Here is a 26,579-nt window from a genome sequence, read left to right on the forward strand (position 1 = left end):
TCTGGTGTCATGGTCCCTGTAAGAGATGAGGATGTGTAGAGTTTCACCATTTGAAATAACACTGAGACATGAGACACAGTGTTGCTTACAGGGTGAAAAATAGCCGGATTCTGACTGAACGTTAAACTCACCAATTTGCTGACTGACAGACTGACTTGCTAGAATGATTAATTAACATACCGACAGCTGTTGGCTGGGTTTCAAGCTTGTGTGGTGAATTTCGTATGTGATGCATGTGTTAAGAGTGTGTGTGAACTTTGCTCCTTGACACCTTCAATGCAGGACTCGAGATTAAGTGTTATCTCAGAGTCTTAAGCTCCCTCTCATCTCCTCCTCATTTCCTTCTCAATTTATGACAGTGGACTCAGCTCTCGCCTCAACCCTGGCTCCTACATGGTCTCTGCACATTATTTCAAAGCTGCTAACCTTTCCCCCCATAAACACGTACCCACACACAAAGAAGTACTTGTGAAACCCCAGTGTTAGTAGTAGCGATGCATCAGTATGTTGCAAAACAGGCCGACTGAAGGCAGGACTCATTTAGCATAAAGGGCGTAAACAAAAGAGCCATTAGCCATTCAGACAAGCAGCAGCACAGCAGATTAGATATAAAATAAACTGTGGTAATGAGTTATCCAGCTAACCACACACTGGCATGACAGTCACTGAGACTAACAAGACACATACAGAGTAAACAGAGCAGATAAAGACATGAAGGCCACATGGTGCCACAACAAATGAGGGAAAACATAATGTAGTGTGCAGCTGAGAGACGTTCTTCACTCTCTAACATCATGGTGATTTTAATGCAGTCATCGACTTACTAAGTGAAGCTAATTAACAATGATACGATGCCTGTCACTTATAAATGGAAAAGCTAATGCATGTTTATTTGAGTGATCTGACACTTGAAACACAGAAAACTCCACAAACTGTGGAAACAGGAGGAGAGATGGATGAAAAAAAGAGTTTTTTAACAGTCCTGATCCCCATATATTTGTTTCACTGCCCAGAACCAAATCGATCTATGGTTTCTCAACCTCAGCATTTTTATTGTTTTCAGTTTGTTCTACTGTTAATGATTTTACTCTGTTTTAAAATTATTTTGAGCACTAAACATACCTAAATTTACATGACAACTCTCCCTCTCTTCAAGATTTTACCTGATCAAAAGCACAAAAAGGAAATGCAGAGTTAAGGCCTGAACTGACCAAACCAACATAAAGAACTAGTGACGATGAAGGCCAACAGTTGTGTCGCCTCACAACACTTGTGGCTCAGCCAAAAAGGCGCACTTGAACACACCGCAGATACTCCAGCCATCAGCCAACTAGCACATACATCCTGCACCTGCATGAGAGGAAATAGCTTTCCATACCAGCAGGTGGCAGTAGTCTGTATTTGTCATTCAAAAAGGGAAAACAGAAGACTGTCAGGATGGATTTTAGATGCTATTTAGCACATTATCAACACAACTCCATGTTAGAAGGATAAATGATACAAATGGTTTCTGCTGAAGAGTTCAATGGCTGAAGAAAAATAATCCTTCCTTTTGTAACAAATTTGTTTTGGCATCACTCCCTCTTGACTTTAGGCGTTTGTTTGATTTCCTCACTTCCGTTTCTCTTGTCATGCACTGAACTGAACTGCCAGTCAGAGTGATTTCAATCGCTGATAGGTTCTGCCATATCTAACACCAATTCATCATGCTGAAACAGCCCAAAATAAGCTGACGCGTGCTGGCCAGCGCCAATGGTGTGGGCCACACTGCAAAAAACTACAGTGACCGATACTCACCTACGGTCCAACATTGACCAAAGACACACTGTCGGCTTGGTTTGTGAGGCCCCTTAGGGTGACTGATTTCTCTAAAGTGTCTGTGTTGCAGCCGACACCCACTTCACTTGTCTATGGTCTGACCCTCCTAATAGTTTTGGTTTGTATGCTGAGGTGTTGCCCATCCTTTGTCTGAAGAACAGCTGATCCTGATCTGAGTGGCATCTGGTCCAGCTTTCCAATCCAGAGGGTGCAGTTTTGGATCAGGTAGCTATGAAGCCTTGGCAAGCTTGACAGTTGGAGTGAAATCCTTTAGACACACTACCTGTGCAGGGGTGCTATGATATCTTCTTTTAGTTCTTGATCAAGTAAGGTAAGATAGTGAGATTTATTTTCACTTTTGGTTTCCCTTAGGTAAAGTTACCTCTTATTTTAAGAGTCTTGTGTTGGTTATATTTATGTCTTTGATACATACCCCTAAGCCCTTTTCCCCTGAAGTCTCTAAACTATCAATACATAATTTTACCAAAACCACCTAGTGTTATGTTGCTTCCCTTTTCTTTAACGAGCAGGGTCGTAACAGTCTGGCTGCAGAAATTAATATAATTCCATCTCATGCATTTCTGTGCCTAATGATCCATTTTTCATTCAGACGGATCAGTACTAACAAGGATCATTGACCAATTTAAATTTTTAAAAGTTGGTTGGCAGCTCTGGGGCCACTACCTAATAGCATAGTTAGTATAGTAATAAAAAATATCATAAAAGATCTGCAAGAATATGCACAGCAGGGAAAACTACAGGAAGGTGGTACATGTAGAAAAGGAAATAAAGTAAAGTAAAATAGAGGGGGGGCCTTTGGAAGCAAAGGTATTTGTTTGATCCAAATGAAATAAAGCTGCACCCTGGCAGGCCGAGTGCTCTCCTCTGTGGGGGATATGCCTGGAAAACCACGTAAAAGTCTTTAAAAAGACCAAGAAGGGGAAATCGGAGCAGGGAGGGAAGCTGCTGTGTGTTTTTCTCTCTCTCCTGTAACTGGCTTCCCACCTAGATGAGGACATGTGGTTGGATGCTGACTGAGACTCAGTGCCCGTGAATCAGACGTTCACAGCAGCTCCACTCATACAGACACTTTACGCTCTCTTATGTTCCCTCCCAGATTCTTTAACCCCATTTTGTCCTTTTGCATCCATTATTTTCGCTTTCTCTGTTTTATCTCTTAGCTCTCCCTCCTGTCATCCTCACCATCTGTCTTCCTCTTTCTCTGTACCTCTTTATCCCTTTGTCGTTTTCCAGTTCATACTTCACCTCTCTCTCCAACTCACTCAGTGTGTGATTCACATTCAGTCTGTCTCATGTGTTTCTCTGTCTTGTGTTCGCCCTCACATCCCCCTGGTCTTTGTTTTCTTCCCTTTTTTAGAAACCAGTAATTTTATAAATAGAGAAGTATATCTGGAATGTTTCCTGGTCAATTGGTCCCAGATAGCATGAAATGCAGAGCACCTGCTCCAAACACACACAGACACACAATAACTTTCTGTGTGTCTTCTTTTAGTCTAACTAGCTGCCTTGTGTATATTCTAACTGTACATGCCAACAGCGCAAAGGAGCGGGGATTTATCCTCTCCCGCAGCACATGAACTCACTCTGGGAGATTGCAGAGCAAAGCTCAGACACATAGGGGAGAGAGGAAAGACAGAAATGTATATACAGTGAGAGAGGAGGAAAGTACTAAGTACATTTGTGTTGGACTGAATCACCTTTGAATATATTCGCACCGTGTTTTTTGTCAGTGTGGACAGACTTTTCACAGCAGGAGAGGCACAGGTGTGACTCATAACATTAAAGATGGCTGCATTCAGTTGAAGTGTTCAGTTTAAGTAATTGTGTCCCTGGCACTGTCATGGCTCATTAAGACACTTCAATTACATTGTCATTTACACATGCACTTCTATCATGACAAATCAAAATGGTCACAGTGCAAATCAACTGACAGTGACTGACTGTCATGTTTGTCAATGATAAGTTCAGAGAGGGTAAATATCACTGGAGAGGACATAGTGTATATTTACTGGTACTTGAGTTCAAACTGGGTCTGTACTCACCAGCATACAGCATTTCTTTGTTTTGAATGTCACTGTAGGAATCCCACAGTGTTACTAATAATATTAAATCTGTTAAGGCCATATCTGAGATCACTGCCTTGTTCACTCATTCACTACTCCCTAAATTGGGGAGTAGTAATAAATCATCTTTATTTCATGTCCTAATTCATAGACGTATTATTCCACAACTGTAACTTTCTAATCTCCAAAATGTGGAGTGCTGAACGCTTTTTTTTTTAGGGGTAGAAAATATAATTCACATTTGGAATTTGGACACCCTCTGCCAAAAAAAATGGCAAATGTTCAGTTTCAGCACACAATATAGTAAATGCACAGTGAAAAAGGGGAACAGCTCAAGTGTCCAGGCAGCCATAGTAAGATAGCATGCAAAATAACAAGAAACTGATACTGAAGCAGATAAATTACATTCAGCCATCTTTTCTGCTGTGACATGTCAAAGTATCTTTGCGGAGAAAAAAAAGAAGCCTGTTTTCTGTCAGCAGTCAGTAGGAACATGTTATAAAAACCAACACACAATGGACAGGCAATGGTTTGAATAATCTCTTTTAAAGACATATCTGCATATGGTTGCAGAGTCTGAGAACAATGGGACAAGTTTTGCTCTGAGGTGTTATGGTTTCCATTTGTTGTCTGTCTGTAGTCCAAGTACTATTGGCCATTACGTTTGAGTGACAGGTAAACAGTCTGTATTGAGAGGTGCAACACATTGGCAATCAATTTAGCTTTAAATTAGCTTTTTAAAATTTATTAGAGATTAGATGAAATGATGGAAGTGGAAATCTTGGCCTGGATATCCTTTTGCTACACCGGATCCCCCCGGAGGTTTATCATCCTCAGACAGATAGCGGCTGGGTTCCAAGATTGTGGTTTTAGTTATTTTGTTATTCAAACCAGTTCTTGTTTTCATCCCATGACAATTATAAACATGCCCACAGCCTCAAATGCTGACAATATATGGAAGGTATGTAACCAACATTGAGTGCGCCCCCTCGCAAAGATGGCCACTGCAGGAATAGGATGTTCTTGTGTCTCAAAAACATGGGCCAGGTGTGGCTGTTGAGCAGGTTCCTATTGGCCATTCATCATATGGGATGGAAATAAAGTAACACTGGTTCAGCACGTTGATCAAAGGTCCATAGGTGTGAAGCAGAAAGCCCTCAACAGTAAGGATGCAAGCCTCCTCCTTATGGTCAGACTTTGTGATGAGCTCAGTATCCAGAGTGTTAATGATGCCATGAGATTTAAATCTCACCCGGTTGTCCAACCATGCATACACCGTACTCATCATAGTGTCCAGAGCAGTGATGACAGTGCACTGCTTAAAGCCATCTTCAACAATTTCAGTCTGATCTTGGGGCTTGAGGAAGTCATCCTGATGTACCACACAACCAAACAAATTAGGCACAAATAAGCATGCACGTTGACAAGTAGGCTACTTTACTATTAGCCTATTATTATTCCGGGAACCTAAACACTGTACACAGAAAAAAAAAAGGTATCAAAAATTCCGGTTATGTAGAGCCACCCTACATTTCTTAAATGAGGCTTTCAGGGTAGTAGAGCATCCTGTAGCTCCTCTGTAGTTCGGACCCTGTCTGTAAAATTGGTCAACTTTTCTCTGACTGGGGTCAAATGAGCAAAATTCTTCATTTTTGCTCACAGAACATTTCAAATACAAAAATATATAAGTATAAGTGTTTTATCATACTGGTTAGCAATCATTTATGCCACTTAAACTGACTTCAAATTGGTGGTATCTCTTTCTTTCACTGTGTCTGGGAGACAGATGCTGAGACAAATTAAAAATGAGGGAGAATGTATCACATCACTAAAGTGATATTCATCTGTATCTGGTTGTAGAGACAGCAGGCTGCTCTCTGCAGCAAGTGATGAGAAGCAGACGTGTGTGTTTTTGTGTGTGTGTGTTCACATTTTCTCTTCTGCGTGCTGTATGTTAGTGTGTGTCTCACACTGTACGCTGCATTGCTGAACGTTAAGGGCCCGCTGGGATCTGCAGTCAGAGGTCCCCCTCTTACAAGCCATAAAACAAGCTATTACACCGCTGCTGTCGCTGAAAAAAACATCCTACTGCAAGTGTGACGTTCTAGTTTTTCTCAGTCGAGCTGAAAATGTGCATCTGTATTTTCCTATTGCTTTGTAAGACATGTGCTGGTTGCTCATGTTAAGGCTCAATAAAACACTTCACATTTCACCAGCAGCCCCAGTGGCTTGTCCTGCAGTGGTTAAGTAGGATTAATCCAAAAATGGATGAACACTAAACAGTGAAATTAGGTGCTGAAGGCAGTTATGACAAACAGCAGGAAACTCCTGACTGAAGAATGGAAAGAGATGATTTGATTTTGGTTTTAAACAGGTAACAAGGACCAGATGTCTGCATCAGTGTGTGTTTCATGTGCCTGGATATAGTGTTTATGAGTACTAATATGTTTGTGCATGGCTGCATATGCATGTTGTTATAGATGTCTGGACTGAATATCATGACATTTGATATTTTTATGTGTTTGTGTCTGTCTGCATGTTAGCGCACAGGTGCACATAAATGAGCTCATCCTTTAGGCTTGTAAATGTGTACAAGGGTGGATGCACTCTGACTTTGTAGATGTCCGGTGCTAATGAGAGGGACATTTAGTAAACTGTAAACAGGTGTATGTGCATATATGATATGTACATGTAGTGTGTGTGTGTGTGTGTGTGTGTGTGTGTGTGTGTGTGTGTGTGTGTGTGTGTGTGTGTGATTAAATCCCCTCAACCAGCAGTCTCCTGGTTATCATAGTAAGGCACTGACAGCTCTGTCTTCAGCTGACTTCTGATCATTAACTCAGAGATTTTTTGCCTTCAGCTAAATGTTAAAATACTTGGTGAAATCTCTACTCTCATAAAGTGGCAACAAATAGTCGACTCGCACATGAGGGCAACACATTCAGCCTGAACACAATCCACATACGGATTGTTTGCGCTGCATCTGGAAGTCCCCGGAGCATCCTATTCAAACTATCCCTCGCTTTTCTCCCTTTGGCGTTTTCTCTCTGTGTTCTTTGGATGGTAATCAACAAACGCCAAGCTGTGGGAACAGCAACCTGTTCATTTTTCTCACACTTCAGGGTTGACACAGTATTTTGTCTGTGAAACTATACTACCGCTCTGAGTTTTGCTTTTACATTTCACAGAGAAGCACTTAACGCCGTCCTCTGTCTTCATTTTTTTCTCTCAGAGAGAACTTTTACAATGCCTTTGAGTTACGCTTCCTGTGTTTAATGGAGGTATAATTGTCTTCGTATAGTTGTTGAACAGAGTTGGACCTCCCAACAAAGCCCGGCCATGATATTCCATCTTTTTCTGATTAGTGTGCACCTGAACGCCCCTCTGGACAAGCACAATGGCTGTTTTTTTTACTTTCAGTTTTGTGTACAATCTGTTCCAGATTAGCTCGTTTCAGTCCCTTTATGGCTGCGCTGTCACTGTCAATACCTCAGCAAAACAAATCACTGCCCAATTGATAACAGACTGGAACGACATTGTTGTTGCAGTATTGTTTGAAGTCGGTAAGCCCAGCGGGGTGTGTGTTCCTGTAAGCACAGAGCTTTGTCTCGTGTAACAAAACTGAAAACGGAGACCAGAGGAGGTGTGGAGTGTAACAACTGGGGAGTTAAAACTGTGAACAGCTATAACTCTCTCAATGCCTCCAGGATTTTTCGACATCAAGGCAGTCAAAAGACCATTAAGAAGACTTAGAGGACCTTCTTGGTCTTATCAGTCCATTACTCTGAGCCTCAGTTACAGTCTCCAGTGGGATTTTTAGTAAAAGGTCCTCCTTTAAAACAGCTTTCCTGTCTGGCATGAAAACTCAACCAGACACGTCATTATGAGCGATCTGTCGTTAGCTTGACCTCACTTGCTAAGCTGCTCTCACTAACCCTTATCTTGTGCTCACCGTCACACTTCAGTCACTGTTTCCTTCATTCAGCTAGGGTGTGTTTTACTGGCATTTGTGTGTAGCATAAAAAAATATTATTCAACCATCCTAGTGAAAATAAGTGTTACATTTGACAGCTTCTCCTTCTGTCACTCACACACACACACACACACACACACACACACACACACACACACACACACACACACACACACACACACACACCCATCTGATGACAAACTGACGAGAGATATTCTACCAGTTCACAGCTGGGTTTTCATCCACTTATTTTTATGCCAAGAAACATACATTGAATAATGATGGAAACACACTGGTCTGGTAAATATCGCAATATTTCCTGCGGCTTCCCAGATACATTTGCAATGCGGGCAGGAGGCATTAACATCTGGTATCATTGGGCCAGTGAGTAAATCAAAGTCTTTTGGGCCTTAAACATTACAGCTGCTACATACATTAAAATGCCATCTGTAAAATATTTATTCAGTCCGAAAGAAAGAAATGTGCGTTAGCTGACATGTAAGAACAACACGGATCAATATACAAACTTTCACTATGACGTGGATGTGTTTTATGATTAGTCAGGAGGGCCTTGATTTACTTAAGTCGTGCTAATTCACCTTTCATTTCTGGCAAGACTTCAAACATTTACTTCCTTTTGTCTGCACAGGAATATAGCTGGAAACAATAGGTTGTCTGTGAATCCCTCCCCATGTTCTTCTCCACATGTTCTCTGACTGTTCTTGCTGTCAGATTCAGCAGAATACCAGCCCTCCATATCCCTGTAGACTTGGACAAAGCAGACCACGTGTGCATCTGTCACAGAAAGCAGCACAGAGAGTCCGAGATGGCACATTCCTGCAGTGACACAGTGAGACATGGTCATCACAGTTATGACATCCTTCCCTTAATCTTCCTGGAAGAAGTGAAAATCATGCAACAGTAAACATGTTGCCCCATAAGTGTCTCAGTCTCTTGATGGCGGCACAGTTAGAAACCAAACCATAGCATTTATGAGCCAATTTTAAAAATCTGGCATGAAGTGTGAAAAAGAATCATTCGCCTACGTTTCATTAAATCTGGTCAGTGGTTTGTGGGAAATCATGCATGGAGAATGTCGGGTAATTTACAAAATGTCACAATGAGGCGGGGAGATTCTGAATCACTCTCAATCATCAGGAAATCTGGTCTGTGGTATCTGAGGTTTTGTGCATAATGGAACAACGAACAGACAGGAAGAAAGGGGTCGGGTCTTCCACAAACACTTTTAATAACCCAGCAGTTACATGATCCTACTTAGTTTATTTACATATATCTTAATTCAACTTAAAGAATGACTATGCTATCTTAAAGCACACCATATCCCAATTATTCCAACCACCAGACCACAAATGAGACAAGAATTAGCTAGACAGCACATCACATGGTCCCTCCGCCCCACTCCCTGTGGCTACAGGCTGTTTCGCAGGTAGGAGAGCGGGCAGCAGATCCGGAAAAGGACCTTCAGTCAGCGGCTTTACCAGTGGTGGCGTCGGGGTTTGTGCTGGCTGAATTCAAGTTGTTTTAGCCCCTGACTCAAGTCCATGCCTGTAAAGCTCTTTGAGATGACATATCATACTATGTTTTGAGGCTTTTGTCAGCTTGAATAAGCTGCAGCTGTAGTTAGAAGAAGGCTTAAGTATAAGCAACATTTTCTCTCCATCCCTCAAATGCTTAACTGATACTGACACATGTTTTGTTATGTTATTGTCTTTTAGCTTCTCAATTTGATCAGTCCATTTTCCTTTTCTTGGTTGCTTTGCAGTGTAAGCAGTTGTAGCCAGTGCTGGAATAGCAAATTTCTCTGCAGGATTCTCTGCTATTGAATCAGGCTTTAATCATCTGAAGGGATGTGCACACACATCTGTATTTGTAGAGCTGCCAATAGGAACACCCTGTCTCATATATGACCTGTGATTGGTCAAAGGCTCCCATCATGTTCTAGATTTTCTAAAGCCTGACAACAGAGCCAAGAGGAGGTGCAGAAGACTAGTGTTCTCTCAGACAATTTGAATTACAATATGCTGAAAGGTTATTATGGGATTTTTGCCTAATGACCCCAAAATAGAATTTCCTACCTCAGCTTTACAGACTAGAAAACAGGTTGAAAGCTGCCCTGGCTGTGTCCAAAGTGAAAAAACGGCCTACCAGTACCCATAAAGCTCACTAATAAACATGTGGATCTTGTTTGTTCAGTTCATACATAAACAGAAATGTAAAAATGACAGTTTGAGCTTTTAGGGAATATTATGTGCTGTAACTGTTCTTGGTGAACGGTTGGGGGTAGTGACTATGTGTAGTATCCTGAAGTCTGGTCATCAAATGAGGTTGCCATGTTTGGTACCATGCAGAGGCCAAGACATATAGGAACCTACAAAACTGTACCTGCAACCCATGCTATAGCCAGAAATGCTGCACTAAAGTGCCGGGCAGATGGATAAACCGTGGCTAGTCAAAAATAGCTACAGTATACTCCCTCTAAGATATTTCCCAAGATGTCTATATGAAATGACATTATTTAAAACAATATATAATACACAGGTTGATATTTTTTTTGACCATTTAACCCTTCATCAGATAAGGCCAGTAGAGACATGCAGCAAAAGGTCCTGTCAGCCAGACCCAAACCAGGGATGTTGCAGTTCATGGTCAATTTCTCGCCCTTCAAGCAACTGGGCTGTCCCCAGTAATAAATATTTAATATTTGTTTTATCTCTACAGTGAGGTATAGTAAGGACATATCAGGAAACACAATTATTCACTTTCTTCCCAGAAGTTATTTCACAATAGCAGTTAGCAGACATTCAGAAAATGTGTATCTGATGAAATTACATCTTATGAAGTTATCGAAAAATATATACGTGTGTGTCAGATGTTTACTGACCATCTGAAATATTTCATATTATTCTGCAGTGATGACTGGGGAAATTATAGCAAGCCACAAAAGGCTAAAGGAGCAATGTGTCAAATTTTGTGGTATCTAGTGGTGAGGATTGGAGATTACAAGCAGCTGAAACTTCTTCCATGTGCCAAGGATGAACTCCTGATTAGGATCCTTTCAGTATTCAGTGTTCACGAGGTTCTTACTGGGAGCCATATTAATCACAGAGGTTGTCTTTCCCTCCAAAACTACGGACGGGTTAATTAAAAACAGTAAAAGAAATTAAATAAAGCAGTTTCACGTCACAACTCGGTGTTTTCTCAATGCTATTTGGCTCGTCGCAAACAGGCTTTTTTCGAGTGATCACACACTTAGAAATTAAGAGGGGGTCAGGATGGGAGGGATGGCAGGAGAAATGGTGGAAAGGTGATGCGGGTGGGAGAGGTGAGGCACAGAAGGGAGGAGGAGGACTGCAGGTCAGCCTGTATTCTGGTGGAAGTGGTTCAGACCTCCTGTGCTCTCAGTCAAAGCTCCCTCTGTTAGGCCAGAGCTCTGATGTTTCCCCTGAGGCCTGGATCCTGGAAGTGGGTTGGCAGAGCAAATAAACCGAGAGGAGGTGCTCACACTCGCCACACTAACACCTTCACATATGTATACTCACAAGAGTTTAAAAAGAATACACACACAATTATACGCTGCACTAAAATAGCTACATGCGCCCGCGCGTAACACCCTCACACCTTTAGGAGGAAGTTGACGTAAAGGCTGGTTTTGTTTAATTTGTGGAGACTCCAAGATCATGAGTTAAGGACATTTTGAATATAAAGATTTTGGATTTCAAACAAGTAGTCATAAATTGGTATTCTTTTATTGGATGCATTGTGAAACAAATGGGTGGAAAAGTACAAATTAACTTCACCTTCTTATAGAGTAGTATAAATGTGTTTTCACTTGGGATTTAAAAAACACACAAAGGTCTTACGGACAAAACACCTCATTAAAAATTCTCTTAAAATCACACCAGTTAGAGCAACAGGAGAAAATTAGCAACACATTTGAAAGACCAAAACAAAAAAGTTTAACATCAGAAATGAACGACACACTCCTGAAAGAATATATATATAAGACAGAACATGGCCTCCCTCCAAAAATGTGTTTCATTGTTGGTCTCATCATGTTAATGTGTTTCAGCCTAATCCATCATCACACCATCATACACACCGCGACCAGCCAAGTTTTTCAACTGCTCGCGACTGTGTGGGTTGCTGAGCAAATAAATCAATTACAGCATGGTTGATGAATACAGCATGCTGTAATTGTAACACATATAAGCCACATCAGTAAGAAGCATCCATCAAATTGACAGGACATACACACACACACATACATATATACACACACACATGGCCGGTCTCTTGTCCTGACATGTCAAGAGGCCATTGACCTCCACTGAGCTCCACTTCCTGTGTTCCTCCCACAGGGGTCCCAAGGGGGAAACTCAAAGCTGACAACAACCTTCATCCCTGTCTTTTAACCATCCTCCTCCTCTTCCTCCTCCTGTCAATGTCCACCTCCCTCATTTCTTACTCATTTCCTCCCCCAGCATCTTAACACCCCCTCAAATCGTCCCACATTTTTGCAATCTGAGGCGATGCACAGGAGATTTATTTCAAAGGACATCAGGAGAGAGGGCTGCTGAAGCCTTTTATATAACCCTCACCTTCAAACTCTACCTACAAACTAGGAGAGCAAGACTCTGTAATGTGAGTGAGATTCATAATCCATGGTGGCAGCATCATCTATGGAAAGCATCATCCATACTGCTCTGCTGTCAGGACCCCTGCACTGTCTGGGCTGGAGACTTGGGGAGGTAGAGGGATTTTCTTGGGGTGCTATTATGAATATCCTGTCTTTGCAGCCCATTCCTGCCTGTGAATGCACAAATAAATCACAGTGACGCTGGATGGGAAACCATAACAGTGAGCATTTCCCCCCTGGAAGGAGACCCCTTGCTAAAGTACATAATCTTCGGTGTAAAGTGATCCAGGCCCAGGCCTGCCTCTGGATTCTGTCTCAGTGTTTCTTCCAGTGCTGCCGTGCTGATTTTGGCAGCAGCTGCTGAGGCAAACTGGGGTCATACATGGGCCTGCCTGCACCTCTCACCTGGCAGGTAGCTGCCAGGTCAGCCACCACCAAACCCAAGGAGTGGTGGGAGAATAATTGGTACCCAAAGGCCAGAAGGGAAGATGGACAGGAGTAGAGTTTAGGATGCTTGAGGGATCAGGTCAGTGTGGCATGTAGACTCAACATGGAGTTGTAATCACATACTGTAAGTTGCAAGTAGACACCATCAGCTATCTTCAAGACACACTGGGCCATGTCAGAGGCTTGTCAGGATGTAGCTAATGTTTTTTTATCTTGCTCACAAAAATCAGCAAAAGGAATCTCGCTGCTTCATACAGATTCTCTTCCTCTGCTGGATGTGTATCAGAGCCAATCACTGCATTTTTAATGGATTGGTATGAGCTATGTAATGTCCAGTCTATTTGCAGTTCTGTGTTTATTGTAACTTATCAAACTCTGGGTACACAAGCTGTCAACAACAGCAGCCAGCAGTCACAGTTAATGATATCCACACTGACAGTTTGCTAGTGAAAGCCAAGAGAAGCTGTCCAAATCCTCTCCAAACCTCTCTATCATCCATGTTTTTTCTTAACGCAGAGTTAATCTACCGTGAAACATGCAAATTGATTCTTATCACAATATATATGTATTTTAATGCAGGCCTACACAGTCAGAAGAGTCAATACTATAGGTCAGCCTACAAGTACCTGTTACAGGCCGAGCCATAACTTAACATAGGTGACCACAATACAACAACAGATAAACTGCTAGCACATCCTATACTATTACATGTCTAACATTAAGTACAATGCTCTCAGTTTATTACACTGATTGTGAGGAACTGAACAATTCACTCCTTATATCAGTCAAAATCCGCTGAACTCTGCAGCACTGTGGTTGTGTACTTTAGTTAGTTTCTTGTTTATGTCACCATGTCAGGCTGTTTTCATTTTATTGCACAATACAAACTGATAAAACACTCATGGGTCAGTAGAGGGCCAATACAGGAATAGCAATATTATTAGCTAATGTGTGTAGAGAGTTGTGAAATGAGATCTCAAATCCTTTGTGCGTACACCAATCTCTTAATGTGCATACGATGTGAACATGTGTAAAAGACTCTGAAATGTGCTTAACAACTAAATATTAATAGTAAGTATTAATGAAGTAAAAGTCTTCAATAGATGAAAAAAACAGGAAACTCTTAAGTTCAGTCCTGTGGTTAAATTTCTACATGCTTATGAATCTCACATTTAAATATTCCTTAAATGTTAACAGAGTACATTTGCAAATTTGAAAACACAGAGATTCATGTGCACATTAACAAATAGGCTTGGGCAGTATCTAATGTTTGATACCATCATACCTTCCTAAAACTTTACCTGGGTATATGGTATAAGACAGTAGTTCAATCAAGAGAGACCGAACAATGGAGTAAAGATAAATTTTAATACAGAATATGAGTGTACAGATTAACAGATGATTTGCGCTGATTAAGATTTAACAGAAGTCTTTGGTGCTTTGGACACCAGAAGGAGATATTTTGTGATTGAGGGACATCTGAGCAGCAGCAAGATAAATCCCCCGATGGAGTCCAGACACTGGTGGTAGTGGCTGCTGACTGCTGAAGCAGATGAGGCTGATGAATCCAAAAAGACTAGGCGGTGATGGGGAGGTGAGGGAGCACAACTGCAGCAGGAAAGAACTGCAGCAGAGAAAGATCCATATTTAAAATGAGGAACAGTAAGATGATGCTGACAGAGAAGGTGTGTCGCTGTGCTATTGGTTGACTGTGAACTAAACTGACCTACCCAGACAATGACACCTATAGGTAGTGGATGTTTCTCAAAGTCCATCTCTGCTGTAAATGATTCATTTAAAAACTTTTATGTTTTTATCTTAATAACATTATTTTAAAAATCTCATTATTTGGCAGTGGACACATTGGAATGTATGAATTATGAAGTTTCTGTCAATATTTTTTTTCACGCTTGCATGTTAAAAACTCATGGAGACATTAATCCAAATAAATGACATATTTATCTAAATACTGCCGAGCTCCCCTGGCGCAAGTTTCATTCAAGAGGCTCTGCTTTCACTTCTAGCAACTTGTGTGCTAACTAAGTATTTTGGGGATTTGATACCTGCTGGGGATACACACATGCATCCTTGGAATTTCTCTCAAAGAAGGACTGAGTCCTCGAAATCCGGAAGCATCCTTGACATTGGAACAGTCTTTGGCAGGGTTGGTGACGTAGCGTCCTTCAAATTCAGTCGTTTGAGGATCCAATCTTGACTCTGAGAAACACCCAGTGAGTGCAAGGAGTGAATGGGTGAGAAAGAAACTTAAAGCCTGAGCATGAAAAGTATTGTCTTCCTGACCGAACCTTCACTGGAGCCTCATTATCGTACAGCTTTTTAAGTTGAAAGTTAAAGTTAAAGTACTCAGGCTAATTTTCTGGCATTCTTTGTCTTTGCAACATCAAATAAGACACCACTACAACATACTGAATCATTACATCCCTGTGAGTTGTTTAACGGGTATTCAGTCCCTCATGCCGCCATATGGCTGTATGGAGAAGTGTAACCGACTGGTTGGCTAACCCCAGAGTTCTTGAACCTCAGAGATAAATAATTAGATAGAACTGATTTCATGCAGAAACAAATTCATGTAAACTAAAGCTTAAAGGTGCCCTGCGGAGTTTTCTTGTAAACAAACAAATGTTGTATTTACATTCAGTGTTTTCTAACTAAAACCCATTGTGTGTATCCTTTAACCCACTAAAACAGTTACAAAGCTGATTTTCTGTATTTGAATCCTGCATTGTTTGCATCCATGTTTATTTGCTAGCAGTCCTTTTCTTCCTTGCCATTGCTTGCTCACTGCTGCACACTGCATTTCTTTGCTGTGTTTACACTGGAGACAATGGAGGCATGAGGAGAGATGTGTAAGAAGTGTGTCAGTTGCATTGGTGCATTTTGGAGCTGCATGTTGGTAAAGAAAACTGTGTGAAGAGTGAACTCAGCACAGAGAGATGCATGTCAGACAGATAGTCCTGTTGGTTGTTGAGTTTAAAAGTGGCTGTTAAAGGCTTTAAACAATCCTCCTGGCCTCAGCAAGTCTTGAGAGGACAGAAGAATATTCGTCTGAATGAAATAAAAATGGAAAAGGCAGACACCTCATCAGGTTTCATGGACGGAGGGCAGCGTGAGGCCAACAACATGTCAGTCTGACGAGAAGAGAGAGAGAGACAGAGATTATGTCAACAACTAGCGAACCCAGTGGGGTGCTCTGTGAAACAAGAGGCCGGTAGAATGGCCTGAATATGAATCGACATGTTTCAAATCACAGACTTGATGTAGCGCGAGTGAAGTAAAGTGCACAGAGAGGACATGAAAAAGGAGAGAGGAGGAGAGGGAGCTTGCTAGCGTCATGGATCGCTCTCACTAATAAACCTTGACTGACATTAAAAGGCTGTACCCAATTACTGGATGGTATCCCAGCCCTCACACAGACTCACACACACAAACACACATGTTCTATGTGCAGATGTGAACACACACACGGTTAGATTGTTCTGGGTTTTGGAAGGTAGGTTACTGATATTTTTCAATCAAGGCTGTTGATATTTTGCCAATATTTTGTGCCCATTATCATTTTTTGTCCATATCCATGCCAAAATAAAACTGAACTACACCAGACAAATTTCTAAACACACATAAGACTGATGCCAGTGAATGTAATGGTCTGTGTTTTAAAGGCCGTGTCATGTTGACTGGGCCTGTTGCCGGTCTGACCAACATACTTTCACATTCCAAAACAAAAACACACGGGTCATCTCTCCCTCCAACCTCTTCTGCTTGTCCAGAGGCCCCAGCCTCCCTGTTCCGTCCATCACAAACACCCAGGGGAGAGCTGCCGAGGCTGCTGCATTTCTGACTGACAGACGGCCCATCAGCGTATGTGCCTGTGTGGTGTGTTGTAGTGAGATCAGTTGGCTTTCTCTGCTCTGTGGATCTTTGATATGGGTTGTTTTTCTGCTATTTGCCACAGTCTTGGCTCACACTGGCTTTCATGTCTTTATTTTTCCTGTTTACTCTGTGAGTTGCTGGTGTGAGCTTTCAGTTGGTCTGCTCTGGCTTGCTTCACATTTTTGATCAATGTGAAAATTTGTGGTGCTTTAGGATGTGTGTGTGTGTGTGTGTGTGTGTGTGTGTGTGTGTGTGTATAAGAGTGTGTGGGGAAAGGTTCGTAGATTTGCAAGTATGTGCAGAGACCGTGTAGATTCCAGAGCTGAGGTGAGAGCCAAGTCTAATGCTATAAATCCAGAGGGAAACAAAGGAAACGAGAGGGAGCTTAATGCTGTGTTCACACTTTGAGCGTCAATCCAACAGCACAACCAGCTACATTATCGCTGAGTTGCCGTTGAAGTGTTGTTCGAGTGCTTATTAGTAGTTACATCATCACAGGCTTGTGTTTGTCTGCTACCTGCCACAAAGCACCTCAGGGGATGCAGACGGAGACACACTGGATGCAGTGCGATGCAGTATAGTATCAGTATCAGCAAACTTCTGCAGCAACAAATGTCACATGTCAGTTTGTAGCGTCAAGTCACCGGCTTTCATTGAAAATGACGTGTAGCCTGCTGCTATGTCACTTGTAGTGTGAACACACAGTATTAGACTCTGAGATAAGGCTTTTATCTGTAGTCTGGCAGTGAAGGTGTCAAAGTTCACACACACATGTTCACATATGTATCACATAGACAATACACTATACAAGTTTATTGGATCATGTCAGCAGGCTTACGTTAGCATTTAGCTCAGAGAACTGCTGTGCCTGAGTGCAGCCTCATAGAGCAGCTAGTTTAGTGCTGTTAACTTGCCTGTATCGATTATTGAAACCATATCCTGTGTTAAACAAAATAAAAATAAATAAAAGTAATAAATAAATGTTACTCTTGGTACATATTGGACTAACACACACACATTTTTTCATCTACCTTCACTAACCTTTCAGTAAAAGAAATTAGTAACAGTTTAGACATCTTATTGAAGAGAACAGAGGGCATTTAATTATGTCAATATTGCCCAATCACATTTCTGTGAAACACTGGATTTGACAAGAAGATATACTTTATCAATCCCTGAGAACAAATTCAGTCTTTCCACTTGTATACACACAGCCCTGAAATATACACACATTCACAAACAGGATCTGATATCAGAGTGAGGGGGCTGCCTATGGATGGGTGCCCCAAGCTGTTGGGAGTTTGTTGCCTTGCTCAGGGGCACCTTGGCAGTGCCTAGGAGGTGAACTGGGACCTCTCCAGCTACCAGTCCACGCTCCATATTTTGGCCCCGACAGGGACTTGAGCCAACAATCCTCCAGTTCCCAACCCAAGTCCCTGTGGACTGAGATACTGCCGCCCCAGTATTTATCAGTTGTAGCCTACTGCAAATAGTCATCTACAATATATATATATATGTATATGTACACTGTGTATGAAACTACCATGAAATCGATTTCTGTTGCACTTCATCCAGCTATTTTCCAATGAGATCTCATTGGCATCATTTTTATGGGAGATAACACAAGGCCAGAGATTGCTGTGGCAATAAAATAATAGAAATGGAAGAAACTTAATTTAATACGGATCTGTCATGGCTGGTAACTGATAAGGTCTTTTTAGTGGTTTTCAGAACAGACTTGCATCTGTAATGCATTATCCCCACTGAGATGACTGATTGATGGATTTACCGACTGATTGACTGACTGAACAAGTGACATCTCAGCATTCACTCTCCTGTCTCCACCTCTGCTCCATGCCCAGCCTTATCCATCCCTCTCAACACTCCCAGCTACAAGCTGCAGATTAAAGCCGCCCTCATCTGGATCTCATCAGTTTAGGCTGGCCTCGCCGTTTTATAGGTTATTTTTCATTCAGGAGGAGGAGGGGGGATCTCAGAGTGATTTAGGGTTACACTGCATGGAGGCTGGAGGAGAATAAAAGTAACTTGTTGTCTTGAGGGGGCTGTGAATGAGGCAGCACGCTAGCTCCCCTCCGGTAACAGCATGCATTTTGTAGGACAGGAGTCGTGTATTCTTGCCTTTTTTCTCCAAGTGTGTGTGTGTGTGTGTGTGTGTGTGTGTGTGTGTGTGTGTGTGTGATATTTGTTGCGTGGCCTTGCTGCTTGAGTTTCTGAGCCATTTCCTCTTTGTTTTTCCAACTGTAATGTCTGTAACATGTGGAGGATTGTTGCAGGATGGCTGGACAAGTGTCATTGCCAAACACCATAAATCAATTTGAGGAGAAGTTGTTTCCCAATATTCATTGCACAATGCTGTATTTCAAAAATACTGCATTTACTGAACTGTTACGAGCGCTTACATCACAAAAGTGGAGGCTGTAATGGAGTTAAAAAACTGAATTTATGTAATAGTTTTTACTTGCTTATTTGGTCATGGTTCAAGTACTGGTCAGGGGACAAAGAGAAGTAAGAAAGAGAATGAGTAGTGCCTTAACTGCAGCTAGTCTTCCATATATATTCACATGTATCAATGGAGTTTTTTAACTGTGGAGTGAAAATGGGAGAGCAGACCAGAAGCTCTCAGACAGCTGGAGTGACAATCTGCTTTTAAGTGTTTGCAGAAATATATAATCTGGCTGTGATACTTCTGTATCACCACCCTTTTCTATGATGTGCATCAGTTTACAGAAATGATAAACTCACCAGTTGCTGGCTGTAGCTTCATATTTACTGCAGACATGTACAACAGAGAACAGCTTTCAATAACACAAAAGTGGTTTCAATTTTCTCATCTAACCGTCAACAAGAAGGCAAATAAACATATTTCCTAAAATGTCAAACTATTCTTGTAATGATGATAAGTTGAAGGGTTGGAAAATGCTGGCAGAGATACAGACCTCTGATTATTATTACTGTTGTTGTTTTTTTCAGGAGGAAATGCTGTGACGGTTTCAGGTTTGTGATGGGCCAGTGCATACCTGAAAGTAGGTAAACCATACACACTAACCTCTAAGTCTGGCACGTGCACACTCACATGTGATTCACACACTCCAAATCTGATATAATTTCTACACTGCAGCAGTTTGTAGATTAGAACAGGCTGCAGCAGCCTGCTGGAGACCACTTTTGTCTATGTAGACCTCCAAAGAAGTCCAGATATTATAATGCACATGTTATGGTCGACTTTTGAGAAGCCTAATTATGTTTAAGGAGTCGTCTGGGATGACTTGCACATTGCAGTGTGCTGGAACAAACAACATAATAGCTAACCAAAAGAAGAAATTGTCCACAGGTTTGGCTCAGAGAACTGCCACATTTTGGTGGTATTATACAAATAAAAAGAAAATCTTATAAGTGTGAAAATTGGACATTATCATGATCACGAACATGTGTGAACAGTATTGACAAACAGGTTTAGTGCATAGTGACTGTAGTAAGCTTTCACAGAACAGTGATCCACATCAGCCACTAGAGAACACTGTTCCTCCATGAACACAACAGCCTTTTAAGGATGGATGTGCCTAAAAACTCGCACTGTGTATACGTGTACTGTATATACACACATACTATATTCATAAATCGAATTGCTCTATGGATCTACTCACATTTTAGTATTCAATTCATTTAAGTTTAACCCCAGCTAAGTTCCACAGAGTCACTCACATGTGGACCACATCAGTTTACTGCCCAGTCTGATGTTCCACTATGTCTTGAGATCCATGTGTTAGGCCTATTGGATGTATATCTTTTTAATTAGACAGTTTGACTAAATATTTACAGAAGCGGTGCCTGCTGTGGTCTATCCATAAGTATAAGTATAACTTGTATCTAAAGTACATTTCATGCAACAAAGTATAAGGTAAACACCGTCAAGCCAAAGAAAACTGTATAATAATGGTGAAAACTCATCAATAATTATCGTTGTTTCCCTTTTAACTTAAGAAGGTGAAGTGTTTTTGCACTTTTTATGGCCCAAGCCAGGGGCTGTAATCAAGGCAAAGCCCTGGGAGCAGATAAAAGCTCTTGTCGGTTTGGTTATTGTAATGGGCCCTTTTCATAGTAGACAACTTGGCTATTATATTATTGTACAGTGAACTGTATTTACTCAATATTATAATATTTTGTGTCCATACTCTGAGTGTTACACTTACACACTTTATGGAGTAGTGTTCATGGATGTAGACTGCTTTCTGCCAATAATCACACAATGCAATGAGTTCTTTAAAATTACAGTAGTGTGACTCTACTCCTGCCAGTGATGACACAAAATAATGGTGATTTTAATGTGTCAAAAATCTCAATTTACTGCTCAGTCACTTCAGAGTAAACTACCGAGTGTTTATTCAATAGGGAGTAGTTAATAAGTCAACAAGGGAGTGATTAGGACACAGCTTTTGACAATGAAGATGGCTCTATTCTATCCAAGTGTCCCAGTAAGTCATAACATTGTGCCAGGGCCCTGAAACCAAAGCCGCTAAATGGAATTCAGCCTTCACTCATGTTATAATTTACACTTATAAACTGGTCTGTAGAGTTGTCTGTGTGCTGACAGTTAAAGCTGTGATCAGTTCCCAGTTGTGGATGTGGAACTTAATGAATGTAAGGAGGTAGTGATAAACACTGATAGCGTCCTGTGTGATTCCAGTAACGTTGGTTTCTGTGTTTTTGAATACCTTGCTCAATCTGTGTTCTCCCTGCCTCCTCTCTCTCTCTTTCTCTCTCTGCAGGCGTGGATGTGTGTGCAGCGTCACCCTGTGAGCAGCAGTGTACTGATAACTTTGGACGAGTTGTCTGCACATGTTACCCTGGCTATCGCTTCGACCGAGAGAGACACCGTACCCACAAGTCTCCTTACTGTCTGGGTCAGTACACTCCCTTCTCATCTGCTGTTGAATACATTTGACTGTAACTGTCATGAGGGTGTTTTTTAGCCATTTCTTCACACAGTGACCCACACGCATAGTAAAAGAGGTTCATCAAACAAATGGCTTCTTTAAAAAGCAGTAACATGTTGAAAGTGACTTTTCAGGATCTTTAAATAGAAAAACAGCACCCCCTCCTGTTTTGTGGGATTTTTTAAAAAAGATTTTTATTTTGTTTGTAACAATGTCAATTTTTCTCTCTTTCTCCCTATTCTCTCTCTCTCTCTCTCTCTCTCTCTCTCTCTCTCTCTCACACACACACACACACACACACACACACACAGACATTAATGAGTGTGAGCACCCAAGCAGCAACGTCTGTGACCATGAATGTGTGAACACAGTGGGCAGCTTTCTATGTCGATGTCGCAGTGGCTACATACTCGCACCGGACCAACACACCTGCATCCCTGTACACAACTGTGAGTGTATACCTTTCAGTTCAGCTTTACAGCATGTGGATGAAAGTCAGTAGAAAACTGAATCAGTGTCCATCACAGTGTTTCCTGACATTTTTGGTAAGGGACCTCTTTTCTATCACTGAGTAACCTGATGACCTGTGACTAATAGTCTATAGATATTTCAGCTGATATTCAATGCATAGCAATAACAGTACAAAACAACTGATAAAATAAAAAAAAAAAAAAAGGCCGTGCAATCATTGTAAAGATCTGGCGACCCCTAGTGGGGGTTCAGGACACTCAGGTTGGGAACTAGAGCATTAGTACATGGGTTCACTTATTATTTGTCCATTTGAACAAGATGTAATGATGCTGATGATTTTGGTATGGTGGTTGTTTTCATTTTTGTACAGTAATTGTTTGAATATTTCACATTCACTGTGACTGAGTAGAATGTGACTCTGTATTGCTCAGGACAATGTGAAACCAGTAATGGGAATATTAGAAGTTTTATTCCCAGTGAATATGCTGAAAACATGTGCCAAAAAATGTTAAATGTGGTTTTTTTTTCTCTTGCAGTGAGTTCAACGGGGAAGTCAGACACCCTGATGAGTGCTGGTACCTGCTCATTCACCTGTCAGGACTTTATGAACATGAAAAATAGTCTGCTGCAGCTAAAACTAAGGCTGGGAAACACACAGTCAGCCAACCAGGTAACATGTCTACATAATATTTGAATGCACTTGGATATCTTTTTTTATATTTATATTTTGTATGATTGATAACACTCATCGATCTGTGTGTGTGTCCACGTGTCCACATGTTCAGCATGTAGGAGACTGGAAAATAAAAGTTTGATTTGGTTAAAGGCTAACATAAATCAAAATGTGTGAAACTCCATGTACTATCTTGGTATTTCCTCTTTGTGTTTGTAGGTTCCTGGACTGGCCAACAGCAGTGACAAGCCACATCTGGGGAGGGCAGGAAAAAATCCTGATAGCCCTTGTCTCCCTGGTTTATCTGGCCCCCCAGGAGCTCCTGGAGTCCCAGGTAATGTGGCTATAACTGTAAGGTTAGAAAAGTTGAATCCCCTACTGGCTCCAGATGTGTGCAGAGGAAGGGTCTGTGATTAATGCACGCAGCATCTGCAACAACAGTGTGTAGTTGTTAGGATAACACAAAGGAGGAAGGTAAAGAGGCAGAAGAAATGTGCGGAAAAATAATCAAGTAAAAGAAAATGCTCTGCACATAATAATAAAAGTACAAAGAGATAAAAAAAAATGTATAGGATTAAAGCAGTAACAATTTAAGTACAAGTAAATTGAAGGATTTTAAATGACCTGCGTGAGGAGCTTAGTATTAAGAAATGCTTGGTGTCCTTCAGTGATGTTGCAGTTTGTCACTCTGATGCTACTGACTCCTAAATTTTAAATCGCTCTCTTCATCGCTGTATCCATCTGTCCTCATCAGGGCACCCAGGAGAACCGGGAAAGAGAGGGGAGCCAGGGGACAGGGGCCCGCCTGGCCCTCGGGGTCCACGGGGAGACATGGGACCCATGGGTCCAGAACCTGACCTGAGGCACATGAAAAGAGGCCGCAGGGGGCCAGTGGTAAGAAAACAAAATTCCATAATGCACAGGTTATCACATTTGTTTTTTTTAGTTTATTTCCCACTGGAGCCACCACCTCAGGACATCAAAGTAGTTCCTTAACACTTGGAGGTCACATCCTCAGTGTATCTAATGATCCAGTGTGTCAGAAAGTCATACAAATAATACTTTGCTAAAAAAAAAATAGGGGAACACTTAAATCACACATCAAATCTTGATGTACAAAAATATTCAAGTTAAAAATCTTTAGTGATGTACATTTTAAAATTTGTTGAGAACAAAATTACATGCAGTGGAAACCAAAATCGTCAACTGGGCTGGAATCAAAATCACTTCAAAAATCAAAGTAAAAAAATGAAATCGCAGGCTGACTCAACTTGCATGATTTTTATCAACTCATAATATGACTCAGCTCCTGATGAGTCAGCACATGGTGTCCTGTGGGATCTCCTACCGGACCTGGATCAGATGATTTTGTCTCTCCATTGAACCTGTTGTCACTTTGATTTGCATCAAAGCAGGTGAAAATGATTCACAATCACTTGGGCTTCCTAAATGGATAGATTGATATCCCTGACTTGGTGTTAGACTGTGATAATTAAGTGTTTACCTAATTTTTTTTCGAGCAGTGTTGTTTAATAGCACTGGTTTTACCTGAACAATCAAGTATCTATCTATGGTGAAGTGACAGTGTACACGAGATGTCACAGTCTGCCACTTTCCCCTGTTGCCATAAAGAAGGGAGGAAGTAAAAGTGGAGAGGAGGTAGTCAGTGTTGATTTAAAACTGTATGGTGGGATTTTATGTTTTATGTTTAATCTCTGAAAAAAACTGCCAAATCTATTCACATATTATCCAAGATTTACCTTTAGAGCTCTTAAGTGCTTAAGCTTACGTTTCAAACAGACCTGCCATAGGATGAAAAGCACAGCTGTAGCTGAAAATGTCTGCTGCCTCATGTTATTAGCTTGACAAACCTTCTCAAACATGTGCCTTATCTTTCATGCAGGGACCACCTGGAGCAACAGGAAGAGATGGACAAAAGGTTATTATTACATATCTTTATTAAACTTGTACATTTTTGAATTATTGTCTGTATGTGTATCTGTGTATTTGTGTGTGAAGCTACACAGTTAGAAACTTGTCACCGAGTGAATGGAGTCCAGTAAAGCTGCTCCTTTGCCTGTCTGACTTGGTCACATACAGGGCAAAAAACAAAAGGCCAGCAAGTTCTACAATCTAACAGCACGCAGTTCTGAAAAACTATATTTCATATGTTTTTTTGTCCCTTTCGTAAAGACAGTACACTGACAATATTTACATTATACTCTACAAACTGTTTGTCCAGTAATAATCATTACAGTTTTAACCTGCCTGACACTCACTAACATAGTTTTCAGGACACTTTAGTGAGTTGTTCCTTACTAAATAGAGCAAATTGCTCTAAATGTATATTTGGCACTGTGTGGTTTATACAGTTTTTGGAAGCTGTGTCTGTTAGAATTGGGTTAATTCGTGCTGTTTCTCATCTACAGGGTGACAGAGGAGCTCCAGGTCCCAGAGGTCCACCTGTAAGTTCATTTAGAGTTAAAACACAAAGTAAATTCATATTCTTAAAGTAAACTCATGAACATGCTCTTAAAATCCAGTCACATCTTCCAATATGTTATGTCTGATAGGATTAGAGTTATTTTAAAGGTGCAGTGTGTTATTCTGGATGAAGATAGTTGATTGCTGAATCTTATTCCTGGGTCTTCATATATTGGGGGTGAGGGTTGGTGGTTTGGTTCAACTATTTTAATCAGTTTTCCTGCTATGACATGCCAAACTGTCTGCTGTGAAAAAAAGGCTGTTTGGCCTCACACCTCCAAAAGGAAACCCAGTTTACTGATTGTCGAACCCAGTGACAAATGAAATGCAGAGCATATTAATCAATCCCTTATTCCGTCTTCCATCCACAGGGACCACCCGGCTCCTTCGACTTCCTTTTGCTAATGATGGCTGACATCCGCAATGACATAATTGAGTTGCAGGAGAAGGTGTTTGGGGAGCGGAGGGGCATCTCTCTGGACAGTCCTCCTCATTCCAGCGGGGAAATGGATTTTGTAGAGTGGGGCTCTGGACAAGGAGATCTCCTGCTCAGTACCTGACCTCTGACATCCCGCCCACAGTAGCAGTCGCTCAAACCCAGCAAGACAAACACCGAACTTGACTCTTTCTTTCTTTGTTGATAAAGGATGCTGGTGGTCAAAGTGCCAACCTGTAAATAATCCCTAACCACACAGCAGTGATGAACTGGGCAAGGAGCCTTAATGACACTCTGGACACTGCCACAGACAGTAAAACAGAGAGATATACAAGGATTTAAAATTGGACTACAGAGTCTCTTAACCACTGCAAGCACTGTCTGGCTGCCTCTTCAATTCTGTGGTGTGGGCACGGGATGTGTGTGTGTGTGTGTGTGTGTGTGTGTGTGTGTGTGTGTGTGTGTGTGTGTGCGCAGGACATAGAGTGAGAAAGATGCAGTGTGTGCCTTTATGTCTGAGTCTCTAAGCTGTGCCTCTGAGCTGAACCACTTCAAACGATGAACTTTATCGTCTACATCTCTTCCCGTTCCTGAGTCTGCCCATAGCGGCTCTGCTGCCACTGACAGTTTGCCTGCAGGGCGTTGGTACAAAGACCCAGGACCTGCACTGTGAGCCTCCCCTGCACCTGC

The 26,579-nt window shown here is 41.4% G+C and overlaps 1 protein-coding gene across 1 annotated transcript in view; it reads left to right on the forward strand.

Annotated features, from left to right (window-relative positions):
• LOC125905764 (collagen and calcium-binding EGF domain-containing protein 1-like) overlaps nt 1–26,361 on the forward strand; it is a 41,272-nt gene extending 14,911 nt beyond the window's left edge. The window contains exons 3-11 of the mRNA XM_049603956.1: nt 19,862–19,914; nt 21,658–21,792; nt 22,137–22,274; nt 22,833–22,966; nt 23,189–23,303; nt 23,724–23,863; nt 24,873–24,908; nt 25,399–25,434; nt 25,825–26,361. Of these exons, the coding sequence (XP_049459913.1) occupies nt 19,862–19,914; nt 21,658–21,792; nt 22,137–22,274; nt 22,833–22,966; nt 23,189–23,303; nt 23,724–23,863; nt 24,873–24,908; nt 25,399–25,434; nt 25,825–26,013 (976 nt within the window). The 3' untranslated portion in view covers nt 26,014–26,361. The remainder of the gene's footprint in view (nt 1–19,861; nt 19,915–21,657; nt 21,793–22,136; nt 22,275–22,832; nt 22,967–23,188; nt 23,304–23,723; nt 23,864–24,872; nt 24,909–25,398; nt 25,435–25,824) is intronic.
• The last annotated feature ends 218 nt before the right edge of the window (nt 26,362–26,579 follow it).

The sequence above is a fragment of the Epinephelus fuscoguttatus genome, linkage group LG2 (assembly GCF_011397635.1).
Source record: "Epinephelus fuscoguttatus linkage group LG2, E.fuscoguttatus.final_Chr_v1".
In the NCBI taxonomy this organism is placed as follows: Eukaryota; Metazoa; Chordata; class Actinopteri; order Perciformes; family Serranidae; genus Epinephelus; species Epinephelus fuscoguttatus.